The sequence below is a fragment of the Arachis hypogaea genome, chromosome 13, assembly GCF_003086295.3.
Source record: "Arachis hypogaea cultivar Tifrunner chromosome 13, arahy.Tifrunner.gnm2.J5K5, whole genome shotgun sequence".
Taxonomy (NCBI): Eukaryota; Viridiplantae; Streptophyta; class Magnoliopsida; order Fabales; family Fabaceae; genus Arachis; species Arachis hypogaea.
Window position 1 is genome coordinate 88,735,873 of NC_092048.1, and position 16,843 is coordinate 88,752,715.

At 34.3% G+C, this 16,843-nt stretch overlaps 1 protein-coding gene across 1 annotated transcript; it reads right to left on the minus strand.

Annotated features, from left to right (window-relative positions):
* Window positions 1–10,713: 10,713 nt before the first annotated feature.
* LOC112732346 (1-aminocyclopropane-1-carboxylate synthase 7-like) lies at window positions 10,714–12,881 on the minus strand. The gene is made up of 3 exons (XM_025781048.3): window positions 12,535–12,881; window positions 12,140–12,435; window positions 10,714–11,875 (listed from the first exon to the last, which is right to left on the minus strand). The coding sequence occupies exons 1-3, from the start codon at window positions 12,706–12,708 to the stop codon at window positions 10,999–11,001; spliced, it is 1,347 nt and encodes a 448-aa protein (XP_025636833.1). The 5' UTR covers window positions 12,709–12,881; the 3' UTR covers window positions 10,714–10,998.
* Between the last annotated feature and the right edge of the window lie 3,962 nt (window positions 12,882–16,843).

The window sequence follows — 16,843 nt, forward strand, 5'->3', positions numbered from 1 at the left end:
GCACTGAGCCCCCAACCCAACTCTTTGCACGCGTGCGCGCACATTACGCGTGCGCATCCTTGCTAGTTAAACAAGTCACGCATGAGCGCACATGACGCTCTTGCGTCCATCCCCAAAAATATTCAATGCACGTGGACGCGCACGGTGCGCGCTCGCGTCGATTCTAAAATGGGATAACCCTAAAGCACGACGAACAATCATGCAGACGCCCCATCCCCCAACCCACCTTTCTTCTCCTTCCACCCCTCTCACCCCCATCCCGCCTCTGACCACCGCGCCGGCGCGCCTCCACTGCCGTCCCCCTACCCTTCTTCTTCCACCCTCACCCCGTTCTCTCTCTCTCTCTCTCTCTCTCTCTCTCTCTCTCTCTCTCTCTCTTGCTCATTCCTCTTCTCTCACTCCCTCGCTCTCTCTGTCTTCTCTCAACCGCCACCGCGCCGGCCCCTGCTGCGCCGCCGTGGGGTCACTGCCGCCACCATCTGAAGCGGGCACTGCATTTCCGTCCTCCCAACCTCACTACTGCCTACCCTCCCCATTCCATTCCTGCATATTCCTGGTCTGCTCCTAGGTCGTTCTCCTGTTTCCCTTATTTCATTCTTTCTTTGTTCATTAGTTTACTGTTAATTTGTTGTTAATTAGAATTTAATTTTCTTTTCGTTACATGTTAGGATAGCTAGAGATATCTGCTGTTAAGTAGTTAGGTTCTGGATAGAGGATTCTAGGCTTGATATTTGCGCCGTATTTGTTTACCTATCTGAGCTTATTTTGATTGATTGCTGCGTGATATTGATTGCTTTGCTGAGTGATAATTGCGCCTGTTGCATTTCTCATTCTGTAATTCTTTTGCTGCTGCCTGGCTTTGTGACTTCCATTGGGCATCACGAACATTATTTTTTGCTACTATTTGGTTATGCCTCTTGCTTCTTAGATTCATGTGACTCTCCTGCTGATTAGTTGTTGTCCGGAAACGTCCGAATTACTGCCGAAATGCTACCCAATTTTCTAGAATTGCTTTGCTTTCAAACATCTTGCTTATGATTGAACTTGTTGGCTTTGAAATTGCTTATTCACCAAGCTACATAAAGTTCAATTCTTAGGTATCCTTGGGTCAGTTTTTCCATATTTCATATGTTTCCTATGACTCACTTTAAACCATCCCTTGTTTACACTTTTCAAGTTAGTTGAATGTCTTATTCTTGTGCTTCACTCCCCATTCAATCTAACTTGTAATTTTGTGCGTATGGTTCTTGCATTGTAAATAGTTGATGAATTCTACTTGTGTAACTGTTAAACCTTGCAATATAAATTATTGCAAAGAATTGATTGATGACTTGTTTTCAATTAATTGCATCATTCGCAATTTCATATTTCATCATCAATGACTGCACTTCCTTCATGAGTGTGAACGTGCTTGTGTACACATTTTGCAATTCTCTTTCAATTAAGCCGTTTTCCATCATAACACTAACTACAAATCTCATTTTTTTTAACTCACTAACTAGTTTAACCTCCTAACTTCAATTTTCATTTTACTTAACTGTTTAACCATTCTTTTGAGTTATGATGGTGAATGCGCCTAATATACTCACTTCATGACTATCCCATTGCTTGCTTGCTATCTCTCTACTTGGTTAAGTGCTTATTTGTCATATTTGATTTTTAGGATGGCCGATAGAGAAATAGAAAAGTCCACTACTTCCAAAAAGAGAAAGAAATCTCAAGCTCTTACCCTTTTCCCTTATGTCAATTATGCCAAGAATCCGATTAATAAGGTGGATAAGGAGAATCAGCTAAAACCACCCACCGATACATACATGTTCCTAAATCTCTACTGTGAGCTCCGTTTTTCCGCCTATCGGAAGACGGGACTGAATATTGAGAAGAAATTGGCCTTACCCGATGACCTGAAGGAACCCATTGAGGCCCGTATTCAGGGATTGGGCCTTGGCTTTATTGATAGGGGTTTGGGACGGATCAACACTTCCTGGGTCAAGGAGTTTTATTGTAACTTCTTTCGAGAGACTCTGGATTCAGTGCACCTGCGGGGTGGGCAGATTTCGATCCTTGAGGCAAACATTGAGAGTGTTTTACAGTGCCTACCTCAGACTAGTGATATTTGTGCATATCAGGAGGCAGAGACTGCCATAAACACTATGACTTTTGATTATGAAGCGCTGAAGAGCGTTATTGCCACGCCGGACGCCTCTTGGGTCATGGAGTCCACCAACCCCAGGCCAAAGGGGATGCTATTCACCTATCTAACTAAGGAGGCTAGGACCTGGCAGCAGATATTCGCACACTATGTCCTGCCTACTACACACTTTTCTGAGATCCCGATTGATATGCTTCTTCTGATTGGCTGTGTCATGGAAGGGAAGGAGGTATATTTCCCCCGGCTGATCAGGAGAAGCATGTGGTGCGCTCACATCCGTGGCCTTCTGCCATTTCCCACCATGATCACTAGGTTGATTGAGTTAGCTAGCGCCCCATGGAGGGATGATGATGCAATTCAACCACCCCCAGATGAGGATGAGAAGGAAGTTACTATCCCATGGGGCGGGTGGGTGCACGAGAAGTCCCCTTCCAGGCGCCGCTCTCGAGCTCGAGCAGTAGTCGAGGCAGCTAGACCCTCATCTTCCACAGCAGCAGCAGGACCATCTTCTTCTACAGCACCAGCAGCAGTACCACCACCAGTACCTCAGCCAACCTACTTATTGGTTCAGCGTCTTTTCCGGTTCATGGAGCACGGCCAGCGTCAGATCATGCGTCGCCTGGATCGGATTGACCAGATGTTTGTGGCCCAGGGCCTTGAGCTGCCCCCTCTCCCAGAGTCCTCTGGTTCAGATAAGGAGACCCACGAGGAGGAGCATACGGATTTACATGATGAGGATACTCATGAGGAGGAGCCGGTTCATGTGGAGGCACCATCCCAGACCCAGGCTACTCAGGAGACACCTCAGCCACAGCCCCAGCCAGAGCCAACCGGCGTACCTCTCCCTGAGCCTGAGGATTAGCATCGAGGATGATGCTTGATCTTAAGTGTGGGGAGGTTGCCGTTGGCACCATTGGTGGATCGGTGAACATTTTGGCATATTTCCTAGTTATATTCTCTTAGTTATCTTGTTTTGTACACTGTTATATATATTGGTTGTTTTGGATTACTTTGGATACTTTTGCCTTAGTTGTTGCATACTTTGTCATTTTGGATGCTAGATTTCATACTTTAGTTGGATTTTTCTTATATAGTTATCTTTTAGCTTATGGTTGTGATTAGAAATTGTTTTAGAATTGTTTAGACCTAGTTAACCCTTTTCATATAAAACCTGTTTTGATTGAAAAGAAAAGGGTGAACTAAGGAATTTTTATAAACTCTCAATCACAATATTGCATTAATAAGCGTAGTCAAAATGATGAAATTTTCAAAAGAATCTATCTATAGAGCACACCCCAATTGATTGAAAATTTTTGTAACTTTCTTGAATTCATACTTTGTGGAGCATGTAGTGAGCCAAGAACACAAGCATGTGAGATTTGAGCCTATTGATATGGTTACATTTTATAACCACCCATTTTTCATTCTTGTGTGTGATTATCTCTTCCTATGATTGTGATTCTTGGTTTGCTTGATTCTATATGTCCATTTATTCATTGTATTCATGCATTTATATGATTGAGACCATTATTTCAATTAGCTCACTTACCCAAATAGCCTACCTTCTATCCTCCATTGTTAACCAATTTTGAGCCTAGCTTAACCCAATTGTTCTTATTTCAGCATATTACAAGCCTAAAGCGAAAAACAATAAAGTCCCTTGTTTGGATATTTGATTGGCTTAGAGTAGTGAGAGTGTCTTATATTCAAGTTTGGGGAGATTAGGAACATTGGTTGGGATAAAAGAGTAGTTTTGTATTTTTATTGAAATTATTGGGAATTGGGTACATGCACATGTATTAATAAAATGTATAGACCTTATGCATTGATGTCTTATATATAGTTTAAAAGAAAAAAAAAGAAAAAGAAAAGAAAAAAATAGAAAAAAAAGAAAGAAACAAATAAAAAGAAAGAAATAAAAAGGGGACAAAATGCCTCAAAACAAAGTAAAGCTCAATAAAATCAATGCATAAGTGTTGTGAAATGAAAAGGAATACATGAGTATGTGAAAAAGTGAGAAAAATGGGTAGTTAGGTTAGATTAGAATTTGTATAGGTCATTGTATAGATTAGGTGGGAAGGTCTAGGTTAATCAAAGATTCAAATCTCTAGCCCACTTAACCATATATGACCCTACCTAGACCCTAACTCCATTACAACCTATGAGAAAGACCTCATGATGAATGAATGCATACATTGAATGATTGTTGATTGTTAGATGAAGAACAAACTTTGGAAAACATGATTAGGAGAGAATTGAGTAAATCAACCCCTAAACACTTGAGTGAATAGAGCGGATACACATCCGGTGAGGGTTCGACTGCTCAAATTACATGTATTCACCACTATCATCTATGTTCATGCAAGTTTGTAAATTCCTATGGTAATTCAATACAATTGTGGGTTGGATTCAACTTCCATTGTTTGAGCCCTTTGTGCTTACATGTATTCTTTTGGAATTTGATTTGTTTTAACCAAGCATTAGCATTCATATAATTAGTTGCATTCATTTGGATCGTTGCATATAGGTAGTTTAATTGCATTGAATAAATGTCATACCCTTTGCTTCATTCTTGGTTAAGCATGAGGACATGTTTGGTTTAAGTGTGGGGAGGTTGATAAACCCCCTTTGTAGGATTTATCTTGTGTTGCATTTAGAGCATTTTGATAACCTTTCCTCACATTTATCCAATAAAATAGCATGGTTTTGTGATTGTCTCCATACTTGTGCTTAGATGTGAAAATATGCTTCTTAGACCTTTAATTTGATAATTTTGATTTGCCTTTGATTCCACTAGATGCCTTGATGTGTTTGCTAGTGATTTCAGGTTGAAAAGGGCTAGAAAGAGATCAAAGGAGTGAAAGGAAAGCATACAAAATGGAGAAATCATGAAAAGCCAAAAGTTTGGAAAACCTCATGGGCGCGCACACGCACTATGCGCTTACGCGCAGATCGCGAAATTCTCCAGGGGCGCGCGCGCACAGCACTGTGCGCGCACGCGTCGATGACCACACGTGATATTTAAAGAGGAAAACGTGCCTGGCGATTTTAGAGGGTTTCCAGCCCCATTTGGAGCTGAGTTTTTGGTGGGAAAGAGACTAAAAAGACCAAGGAATGAAGGGGGAGGGGGAGCATCTAACACAAGACACATTAGGCTAGTTTAGTTTTAGTTTTAGAGAGAGAAGCTCTCACTTCTCTCTAGGATTAGAATTAGGATTAGGTTTAGTTCAATAATTTAGATCTAGGTTTCAATTCATGCTTTCTTCTTCTTCTACCTTTCAATTCTATGTTGTTACATTCATCATTCTTCTCTTGTTGTTATTTCTTTCTTCTATTTTGTTTGTAGATCCACTCTTGTTCATTCTATTTTCTTTTAATGCAATTTGAGGTAATTCATGTAGATCTTGTTTTCTTTGATTGTTGTTATTAATTCCTTGCAATAAGTAGTTGTTAGATTTCATTGTTGTTATCAATTTACTTTGCTTTACTTTTATGCCTTCCAAGTATTTGATGAAATGCTTGGTTGGATTTTAGTGTAGATTTTGTTCCTCTTGGCTATGGTAGAGTAATTAGTGATGCTTGAGTTATCTAATTCCCTTGTTGATTGATAATTAGAAGTTGCTAATTGATTTGGATACCACTAAAGCTAGTCTTTCCCTTGGGAGTTGGCTAGGACTTGTGGAATCAAGTTAATTCATCCACTTGACTTTCCTCCATGGTTAGAGGTTAATTAAGTGGTAGCAATGGATAATTTGTGGTCACAATTGAGGAGGATAACTAGGATAGGACTTCTAATTCTCACAACCTTACCAAGAGCTTTCATAGTTATTAGTTTACTTTCATTGCCATTTATATTCTAGTCTAAAACCTCAAAATCCCAAAATATAACTCATAACCAATAACAAGACACTTTATTGTGATTCCTAGGGAGAACGACCCGAGGTTCAATACTTCGGTTTATAAATTTAGGGGTTTGTTACTTGTGACAAACAATCTTTTGTATGAAAGGACTATTGATTGGTTTAGAAACTATACTTGCAACGAGATTTGAATTGTGAATTCTAGGCCACACAAAAGTCCAAATCATCAATGTTTTAATTAAATATATCATTCTAAAAAATTGAAGTGCAAAAGAGAGAGAGAAGAGTGTAATTAAATAGTGACACACGGGATGTGCACAATTAATAGGATCATGCTAATAGAGACGGTTATCAAGCATGTGAATGGACTTTCTCTCTTATCCAGAAGTTAAGATAAATCTTATCAGGATCAATTATTTCATCTTTAAAAAAGATTTCAAGGATAATAATAATTCTAAGGGGCAATTTATTAGTCGAAGAATTTTGTGAATCGAAATATTGTTGGTCGAACTGGTAAGGATGCTAGCTTGGAAAATAAGTGTTGATAGAAAGGGGTCTCGATCTACCATAACTTGTCAAAAAATGAGATTAACAGACAACGTGTCAAGATCGATGGTGTATTGCACAAGGGCGGTTATTTGGCTTTGCACTTGGCGGAAACGTTTTTTTTTTTTCGGACTTCTCAGAGATGACATCTGGCAGTAGGATAAGATTGATCGAATTGATCTATAAATTAACAAAGCTCAAAAGAAGCAACGGGTTGGAATTTGTCTTCAGAAAATACTCCTGCACACTCACATCTTAACAAATTTCTGAGTGTACCTTAAGTTCATTTCTATAGAATTTTTTCTATGTTTTTCAATTCATGTCTTTACATTTTTCTTTTCAATTTCTTGTAATGTCTCTTCCAGTAAAGTAATTTTTTTTTCTCTTTAAATTATGTATTGTCATTTTCATTCCAAAGTCCTTCGACTGTGTTGAAGGCGTTTGTTACTTCCTTTAGATTGAAGTCATTCACTTTATTTTCTGTAATTTTAAATTCAAGAAATTTAATTCCAGTTTATGTTTTATTTTTTGGTACCTTTTATTTTGTTCAAAATGGAACTTTTGGTATATTTTAAAGGAAAAGTCTAGGGGGCTAGTAACTTTGTTAAATTCTGGGCAGCATGTAATCAGCAAAGAAAAGTGAGCTATTGGATGAAATCTCACACCTATCTCACACCATTAAAACTATCATTGATGGGTATTTAATGGCTACAAATCACAAAGTTGCTAGCCCCTATCATTCCTCTATTTTAAAAATTGATATTCACAAAAGAAGAGTATGTTTCGCTCCTAAATCATAAATATCGAACTAACTCGGTTTAAAAATTTTTGTATTTTTTTCTGAGTAAAAAACTTATTAACATCTCGGCTTCCAAAAGATAGATGAATCCTGGAAAATTGGAGATTATTAAAGACTATAGTTATATTCAACTAAAAAATATAATAAAGAATTAATAGTAACAAAATAAATAACTCGTTTACATAACTTTTATATTTATATAAATATAAATATTTGAAGGCATCTATGAGAGGTGTTAAAAAAATTAAATTGATAAAAAAATATAAATGTAGATTTTTTTATTCATGAATTTTTACATAAATTGTTTTTAGTTGTTTTCTACTTAAAATTATTTATCTAAAAAATTAAACTAAAAAAAAAACACAAATAATTATATTTGTCACAACCAGCAGTTATGGTTAAACTTGAGGAGCCAGATGGGACCCAACCCAACACTCGTCTTTGTTTGGTAGGATATATCAGTTTTAGCTAACAACACACGCATAATAATAACTGTTTCGAGGAACTGTCATCAACATTTCTCCATCTTAATTAAATTCATAGCACAGAATGATTGGTTCAAATGCGCAGAAATTGTCAACAACAAACAAGAAAACTTCTGTTATGCAATCTGGGATATACTATATAGGAGGATATTATCTTGTGCATACAAATTAAGAAAGATACAAAACTTACCGCGATTCTCATACGCAGGCATAATTATTCTACGCAATATTTAATTAATTTTTCGAACGGACTTAAATTATGGTACTAATTATACACCGAGAAGTAACTCACATCATGCATCCCAAAATCGCTATTTTACTGCATATCAACCTTTAATTTACGTACCAGGAATATATAATTTATTATTGCCAACTAACAAAAGAAATAGTCAAATGCAACGTGATACTATACTTTGCTGTCTTGGGCTATATTACTAAGAAAAAAAAGGAGTGACGCGATATATACCAATCTCGTTCAAAGATGGATGGAATATAAAATCAAAAATACTATTTGTATATCAAAATTAGTTATTAAAATTAATTAATAATATATTTATGTATATATAAATGTAATTTAATTTATTTTTAATGTATATTTATATTTTAATATATATTTTATACTAATAATTGATTTTAGTAATTGATTTTAGTATACACTTAATATAATTAATATAAAATAATAATATTATCGTGATCCTCATAAGCCAAAAATATTTTGACCACACAACTGAGGTTGACTAAATCATTTTTATTCAATCATCGCTCATAAGAGAAGTACACAACGTAACTCGAACTATGTATATATATGATGAGTAGACTTCGCCTTTTTAATAAATTCTGTTTATTGGCACAAGAAACTAGTTGTCACGTTTGATTGGATATCAAGCCATGTTTAAGTATCTTGTATTACGTTGTTTAGTATATGGGTCTGTGTGTATATATACATACAGATGTTTCGCATTAAGAACTTAAACCGACAAGAATATTCTCATATGTATTACAAATACAAACAATCATCAGCAGGGTCTGTACGTATTTAGTAGAAAAGTAGCTAGATGGATCATTATCAAAGTCAAACCATACCTTTAAAGTAATTAGTACTAAATTAAATAATTTAATAATTATATTAAACTCCTGCTGATGATGCTTGATCAGAAGACAAGAAGCGATGAGCTAGTTAGTCTCTCTATTAATATACAAATGTTGACTTAGATTATAGTATTCAGTTCTTATCATGTAATTAATTTATTATTCTCTAGTACTATAAGTTGAAAGCAATGAGAACACTTCCGACATATAATGATGATTATAATAATGTCAAAAGGATAACAATTTAAAGTTATTTTATTTAATTTAATATTTATAATTTTAAATATTTATTATCTTTAATATTATTTAATTATTGTAATAATAATTAAAAATATAAAATAAAATAATTTCATATTTTTTTATCGTCTCTTAAGTATTTTTTATAATGATTATATATGTTGTTGTAATGAATTGGAGGAGATTGTATTATCATCAGTGTTAGTTTTAGCTCAAATTAGTTTGTACCTATAAGCATGCTTATAATACATGGATACATATAGATTCGCAATTGTTTTAGAACATCACGTGCATGCCAAGTCTAATAAATAGGCCTTAATTAGTCATGTGACTAACGACAAATCTTAAATAAAATCTAAATTTACCACAGATTAATTTTTATTATGTCAGAACTAGGGATACTTTGGGAAAAAAATGATGAAAACGACCTTGAGATGAAGTTTCCACATCATATCATAGGGTTGGTTTCTTGCTAGCTGTTGCGCGCTTGCACACGATCACTCACACGCACACGTGTGCTCACCTTTGACCTGGTACGCCGGTACGGTATAGCTTTGTCCCTCACAAAGTCACAACAAGCACTGCTAATGTCTAAATCCATGAAACCAATAATGACTAAATGTATAAAGACTTTTCAATACCAATTTTTACTGATTTTATGTCAATAATAATTTTATAGGACTGGTTAGCAAATGTTCTCACCTCTAAGAATACTTATTAATATTACTTAATGTAAATATTTAATTTTTTTCTAATACGTACAACAATATTGAAAACTTCAAAGTTTTCAATTTTAAATAATTGTTTTATATTTGATACTTTAAAAATAAAGTAATTAGAAATTAATTTTTTATATTTAAGTTTTAATAAATAAAATACTTAATATAAATAATTTTAAATATTTTTTATTATCTTTTTCATCGTTTTAGTATAATTTTTACCTAACATTTAAATTCTTAAATTTTAGCCAATAAATTAAGAAACTTTTTATGCAAAATATACAACAGGAACAAAATACATAGAAAGTAAATTGAAGAATAAATTGTACACAAATATATATCCAATTTTTCGTCCGCAATCAACTTTTCGTATACATATTCTGAAATTGTAAAACTAATTCATATTCCAATAATAAATAACTATTGATGGCTACTATTTTGTGTGTATATAATATTATATATAATTTTTTACCATAAAATCAACTACTAATATATTTATATATAAATATATATTTTATTTAATTTAATTTTAATATATATATTTATATTTTAATAAATATTTTATATTAGTATCTAATTTAATGTGTACCTAACATGATTATGTATATACTTTTATTATTCGTGTAAAATGTTGTCGTGGCATGAATGGTGCATTTTGTTTTTGGAGTGAATTGTGATTTTTATTGGACTAGTAGATTAAATGAATTGAATTAATAGTTAAAAATAATAATAAAAAATAATAAATTATACCGAGACTCGACTCGAGCATTTTTTTTTATATTCCAACGTCATTTCATAGTCAATATTTCTATATATAAACTGTAGATAGATAAGATCTATTTTCATTATTGATCAGCAATATAATTCCAAAACAAAAGTAGCACTAGAGTTACAAGAAACTTGCTTAAGCAGTAAAGCAAGCAAACAAATACAACCAATGACAATTATTAAGATGAAAAGTAATAATATGCTTTACAGTATTAATTAAGTACCCGGCCATTTACCCCTCCAAAGAATTGATCAAAATGGCCCGAAGGAATTAACAAGTGTACCATTTATCAAAAAGTTAAGGGACTAATTAATCATGAAGTATATGTATAGTATAGAGTCGTCAATTAGAACCAGCTGTGAGAGTGTGAGTCCTTATTTTATCTACGAAGTTACGTATTCTTTCGAGTGCAACTTGGAGGGTGTTCTCAGACATGTTTGCAAAGCAAACCCTGAACCAACCTGGTTCGGAACAATGGCATGAAGACCCTGGCGATATATTGAGCTTCACTTGATGAATAATCGCATTCCATAGCTTAAGTTCACCTTCCTTGGTTGCCTTCTCAAGCAACGGACTCATATTCATCCAACAAAACAATCCTCCATTACCTTTCAAGCACTCAATCCCATTGCTCCTCAACCCTTCAATGATCATCTCGTAGCGCTTCCTCAGTCTCTCTCTGTTGGTCCTAATGTAGAGCTCCGTGAAGTCCTTATCCGATAACATGGAAGCCAAGAGATGCTGCGTCTGAGAGGATATCAGTGTGAAACTCGACATCCGCCTCGCGGTCGTAACCACCTTATCGTTGTAAGAATAAATGGTTCCCACTCTGAAGCCGGGGAGTCCAAGATCCTTCGAGAGGCTATAAACAATGTGAACTCTTTCAGCATCTTTGTAATTGCGTGCTTCCAGGATCTCCGCAACGCTCACGAACTCTGATGGAGAGAACACTGAGCCTGAGTAGATCTCGTCGGAAACCAGGTGGATGTTCTTGCGAGTAACAAACTCCAGAATTTGCTCCAGAACTGAGCGCTCTATGGTTGCACCTAATGGGTTTGAGGGGTTTGTAATTAGCACTCCTCTCACCTTTGTGTTCATAGATTCTGCTTCTTTGTATGCGCCTTCTAACGCTTCTGGAGTGATTTGGAAGTTGTTGGAGCTGTCGCAGTGAATTGGAACTATCTTCACCCCAGTCCTCCACCTCAAATCTCTATCAAATCTGTAGAATCGTCACAATTAGATTCTTCTAGCTAAAACTTACGTTCCAAAAATTAAAAAGAAAAAATGACCCCATATTTTTTTATAGTCGGGTACTGTAGTAACTATAATAATTATGCAAGTGTTGACAAAATTAAATTTATATATATTTTTTATTTTGATAATATTTTTTAAAATGTTATAATCATGATAATCACTGTAATATAATTCTAGAATAATTTTTTTATAATATATAATTAAATGTATATATAAAGCATTTTGTTACCCTGGATAGTAAGGGGTTGGAACGAGCAAAGCGTCTCCAGGGTTTGCGAGGATGAAGGTTAAGAGTTCATTGGCTGCGGTTGCACCAGCAGTGATGACGAGTCGGTCAGGCTCGAATTTGGCTCTCTCTCCTCTTATTTGCTCCATGAAGCTGGCCATTGCAGCTCTAAAAGAGTGGAGTCCATGGTAGTCTTGAAACAAAGCATTGTCTCTGAAGCTACTATTACGAACTCCTTTACCCCATGTTGTGGCCTCTGAGTGTTCCTCCAAGTATTTCTCAAGTAAATCAAATGAAACCTGCACAATAAAAAAATAACAAGATTAGTGTTCATATTCTAATATATATGTATAATATGTGTATATAGTGTGGTTATAATAATGCATGTATTTACTTACTTGATTCTCTGCTAGTCCCATTTGTATAACCCCAGAAGGGTTAGTGAGTTCATCATAGGGGTTGTCATCGTAGGCTTTCCAACCAGCGAAATAAGGAGAGTCTTCTCCATGAGTGTTAGAAACTGCAATATTGGAAAGCTCCACCACGCAAGGTTTCTCAATCTCAATACCCATTATTATATCTAGCTGCTTCTTAGCTTGTTAATTATAGCGTACAGATTAATATTTAGTAACAAAGCCGAAAGTTTCTTAATTATATATGTTATGTTGGTGTGTATTATGTATGTTGTGAGAGAAGAATGAAAGAGAGATTCTGATATATGATGAGAGATTGTGTTGTGTTGAATGAGAAGCTTGTCATGAAACTCACGCTATATATAAGCTTTGAGCTAAGAGTGATGCAATAAGAAATAGAAAAAACGTTCCCTTCAACTTGGCTGGCGCGCTTACCACTAAGAAAATAAAAAAATAAAAAATGAAATTATCAATTATTGGTAGCAAACTCAAAGCTATAAAGCCCACTTACTTTGAGTAGTTTATAGCCTTTTAACAAAGATTTATCTGATTTTGACTAGTGACAACTGTACTTCCTGCCAGATCCGCACGGATCAAATATATATGGTGGTTGTTTGGGGGTGGATTTCTTTTATTTATAATTTCCAAAACCGTAGGGATTTTTCTTATTTGTCGGTTTAATGGACTAGTGTTAGTTTATAGTATTACTTTATCACTTTTAAATTTACCAATTCTCATATTCGAAGAGGTCGAGTTGTCTTTAAAAATATTTATATACTTTTATATATATAAGTAGTATTTTATTTTATCAAGTAAAAACATTTTTATTATGTGTTTTTTTATTGGTCAATTCTATGATATTTTTTATTTTAGTGTTTAAATTGTCTAATTTATTTTTTATAATTTATAAAATATTATTAATTTATATTTTTTAGCAAATTAAACACCATGTTAAAAATATCATAACGATCACTTTCTCTATTTTAAGTATAGTCTCTTGTATGGTGTTTAATATTTACTCATAGAATTTAAAAATAAAGAGGAGATTGTCACTTTACTCTATCTCTACTTTTAAGTAATTAGACAAAAATTATATAGCTAGACACGAAAAAACCCACCTTTAAATATAGAGATTCATTTAAAAAATGTTATTAACATTTTTTTTTTCCTAATACATTATAATAGCAATGAAACCCTACTGCATAGATATTTCTTAATCTAAGAGTGATTGAGTTCCGATGAGAAGTAAATTTTCAGTTCTCAGCAACTGAGCAACCTGTACATGAGGTTATGACTAATCAATTTTCTATATCATAAAATTATTTTTTTAATTTTAAATTAATAAAAAAATATAAATAATTATATTTTTAATATATCTTATTCAAATATTTTTTTATTTATTTAAATTTTTTACATAAATATTTTTTTATTTTATGCTATTTTTTTAAGAGATAACAAAAATTAAATTCTTTTAGTCATAAAAATTTTAATATTATATTAAAAAATTATTTTTTTTAAAAATTTCTAACACTCTAATTAACAACTAGAAGAACAAATATACTCCAAAAATTCCTTTATGGGGGAAACCAGATAGCATGCTTTCACATTGATTACTATAGGTTCTATTGTTCTAACGTACGTAGTGTCTTAATAAGAGTAGTTAAGTTTCAATAGCGACATGACGAGTGGCAAAGATACATTATCAGGTAGTAACTGGAAAGATCGAACAAGATAGATTGTGAATTGCAAGGAGGAGGTTGAAAGTAAGAAAAAAAGAGCGTTCACGGATCTTGTGACCCCCACACTCTTTTAATTGATGAGAGGGAGCCAAGAACAAACAACACAACGCAAGTACTATAGAACTTCAATAACGACTTCCGTCAAAAATTTGTTGTCATTTCAACAGTAGTTTAACATAGTTCCATGATGTGATTTCATCATCATTGCAATCAATGATCATCATTGCAACAGATTAAAGAGCCAAATTCATCAGTAGTACATATATTTTTGTATTTTTCATTTATTAAAAGGAATTAATTAATAGTCGTATACATGGTTTTAAAAATCAGATCGGATGAATCGATTGGACCAAATTAAAATCTAGACCAATTTAACTGAGATCCGAATGTTTTTGCGGTTCGGTTATAATAGAAAAATCAAAATTATAAAAATTGTTGTTGAGCTGTTGAATCGGTCGAGTATCGGTTAATTAGATCGAATTGAAACTCGGCTGATTTACATAAAGTGATGCCGTTTTTTAAATTAAAAAAACGGAGAACATTGAGCTGAAACTGAAAACGCGTTCTCCTCTCATAATTAAAAAATTGTTTATTACAGAAGGATTTATAGATAGATTTTATCTTTATTATAGACGAATTTTCGTTACTAGATTTTGTCCCTCTATAAAAGCAGCATTGAAAATTATTTACCGACAAATTTTTTCCCGTCGATAATTTATCGACATATTTTTTCTTGGTAATCATCCCCTCCATTTCGCTAAAAAGTCAGATTTTTCGATAAATTTTCTGTTGGTAACTAGCATAAGATTTTTTAACAGATTTTTCGTTGGTAATTGGAGCCTGAAAAAGCATTCCGAACTCTGAATATAGACGAATTTTTCGTCTGTAAATCCATCGGTAAGGTAAAACATAATTTTTTTTAGATTTTTCCATTGCAAAATAAACATAATTCCATACAAAATAAATATAATTTTAATCAAGACAAATTTTCATCTAATTTGTCTTTGAATATTCATAGTATTTCAAAAAATAAACAAATTTATCATATTATCAAACTAGAAAAAAAAGTACTAAAAGTGTTCTATATTATTGATGTACAGAATCTTATTATTTGAGCTATTGTACACAGTGTATCAGCAAATCTCTCTTTGTTTTCCTTCAAAGTGTGGGTGTACTTGAAGGTCTTTGCCAATGTCGCATCGCGATCCAGCGACTTCGACTAGACATGTTGCATTGAAACAATATATTAGGATGCCTACTAATGATATCTCAAAGAATTTAACTAAGTTAATGACAAAATTAGAGATCACTGAAAGACTTTGTTCTACTAATGATATATCAAAAAATTTAACCCATATTATCTTGGCTTTAGTCTCCATGAAGGTCGCTGAGCCATCGTTATACTTGGATGACTTGATCGATGCCATGTTAGCTCTGTTTGTGAGACACTGATGCCTGAATCCCTTATCGGTCTCCCAGTGAACGTACAAAGCCTTCTTAATTTCTGGGCGGAGCCAGGTAGTGAGGTGGTCGTGCCTCTCACATACATCCTCCAGTATCTATCGCAGCCGCCTACCCATTCGATGGTCATATATCTTCCTGATGAGGACATCGTGCTCCTTGTCCCATATAAAGAAAAGCTGCACAAAAAACTTTAAAATTAGTTAAACAAAACAGAAGATATAAACTAGCTAATAAGGTTTAACTATACTAAATTTTTACTGCCCACTTCTGCAATCATTGCTTTCTAGTCTCAGATGGGATCTTCTTGTAGCTCGGCCATGGTTGGTCGTACATCAGCTTGATGACGTTGGTCATCTCTTGAATACATGCATTGTTGTTTGGTGCAAACCTATCAACAATTCATAAACAATCCAATATGACAATATAAATTAAAACTTCAGAAGCAAAAAATCATAATATATAGAGATTTTTTTTAGAAATTTTGGCAGAGTTGCATCTATAAATGGAATGCGCCACAAACTTTATCCATCAACAATTAACTTAAACAGCACCAACTATCAACAATCAATGAACAATAGTAAATAATCAAGAAGCAAAATCTATAAATCCACTAAATCCACTAAACTAGAATCATTAATCATGATATATTAAACACTTTTAGCGGTTCAAACCTACAATCTTAAATCCACTAAAACTAGAATCAATAACCAGGATATATCAAACACTTTCAGCATATAAAAGACTTAAAATAGTACTTACACCATTTCGCCATCAGAACAGATAATCAACCATATGATGGGAGGTGGTGGAGGGGCATTAGCTGACTAGCTTCCGTGAGAGGATTCCGGCGTCGTGGTGTTCGTCGCTGGAGGCGGCGTCGCTGAGATAGTGTTCTGCTAAGCGAATTGAGGCAGCATCATCGTCGTAGATGCAGGGACGTAGTTGGGGTTAGGCACCATAATGAAAGGCTATTCTAATGCACCTGCAACCTGTGACATCACCGGGGTAGTCAGGTTAGAGGGAGAGGATCCAGAATTTCCAAGGGTACCGGCAGAAATCCTCCCTCTACCACGACCACTAGGTTGATCCGC

What these genes read in the sequence shown, in the direction of transcription:
- LOC112732346 (XM_025781048.3), bottom strand. Translation starts at nt 12,708, where the DNA reads ATGGGTATTGAGATTGAGAAACCTTGCGTGGTGGAGCTTTCCAATATT. An exon ending in TGGGACTAGCAGAGAATCAA is followed by an intron (nt 12,436 to 12,534) that starts GTAAGTAAATAC and finishes TTTATTGTGCAG; the next exon opens with GTTTCATTTGATTTACTTGA. An exon ending in CCAACCCCTTACTATCCAGG is followed by an intron (nt 11,876 to 12,139) that starts GTAACAAAATGC and finishes ACGATTCTACAG; the next exon opens with ATTTGATAGAGATTTGAGGT.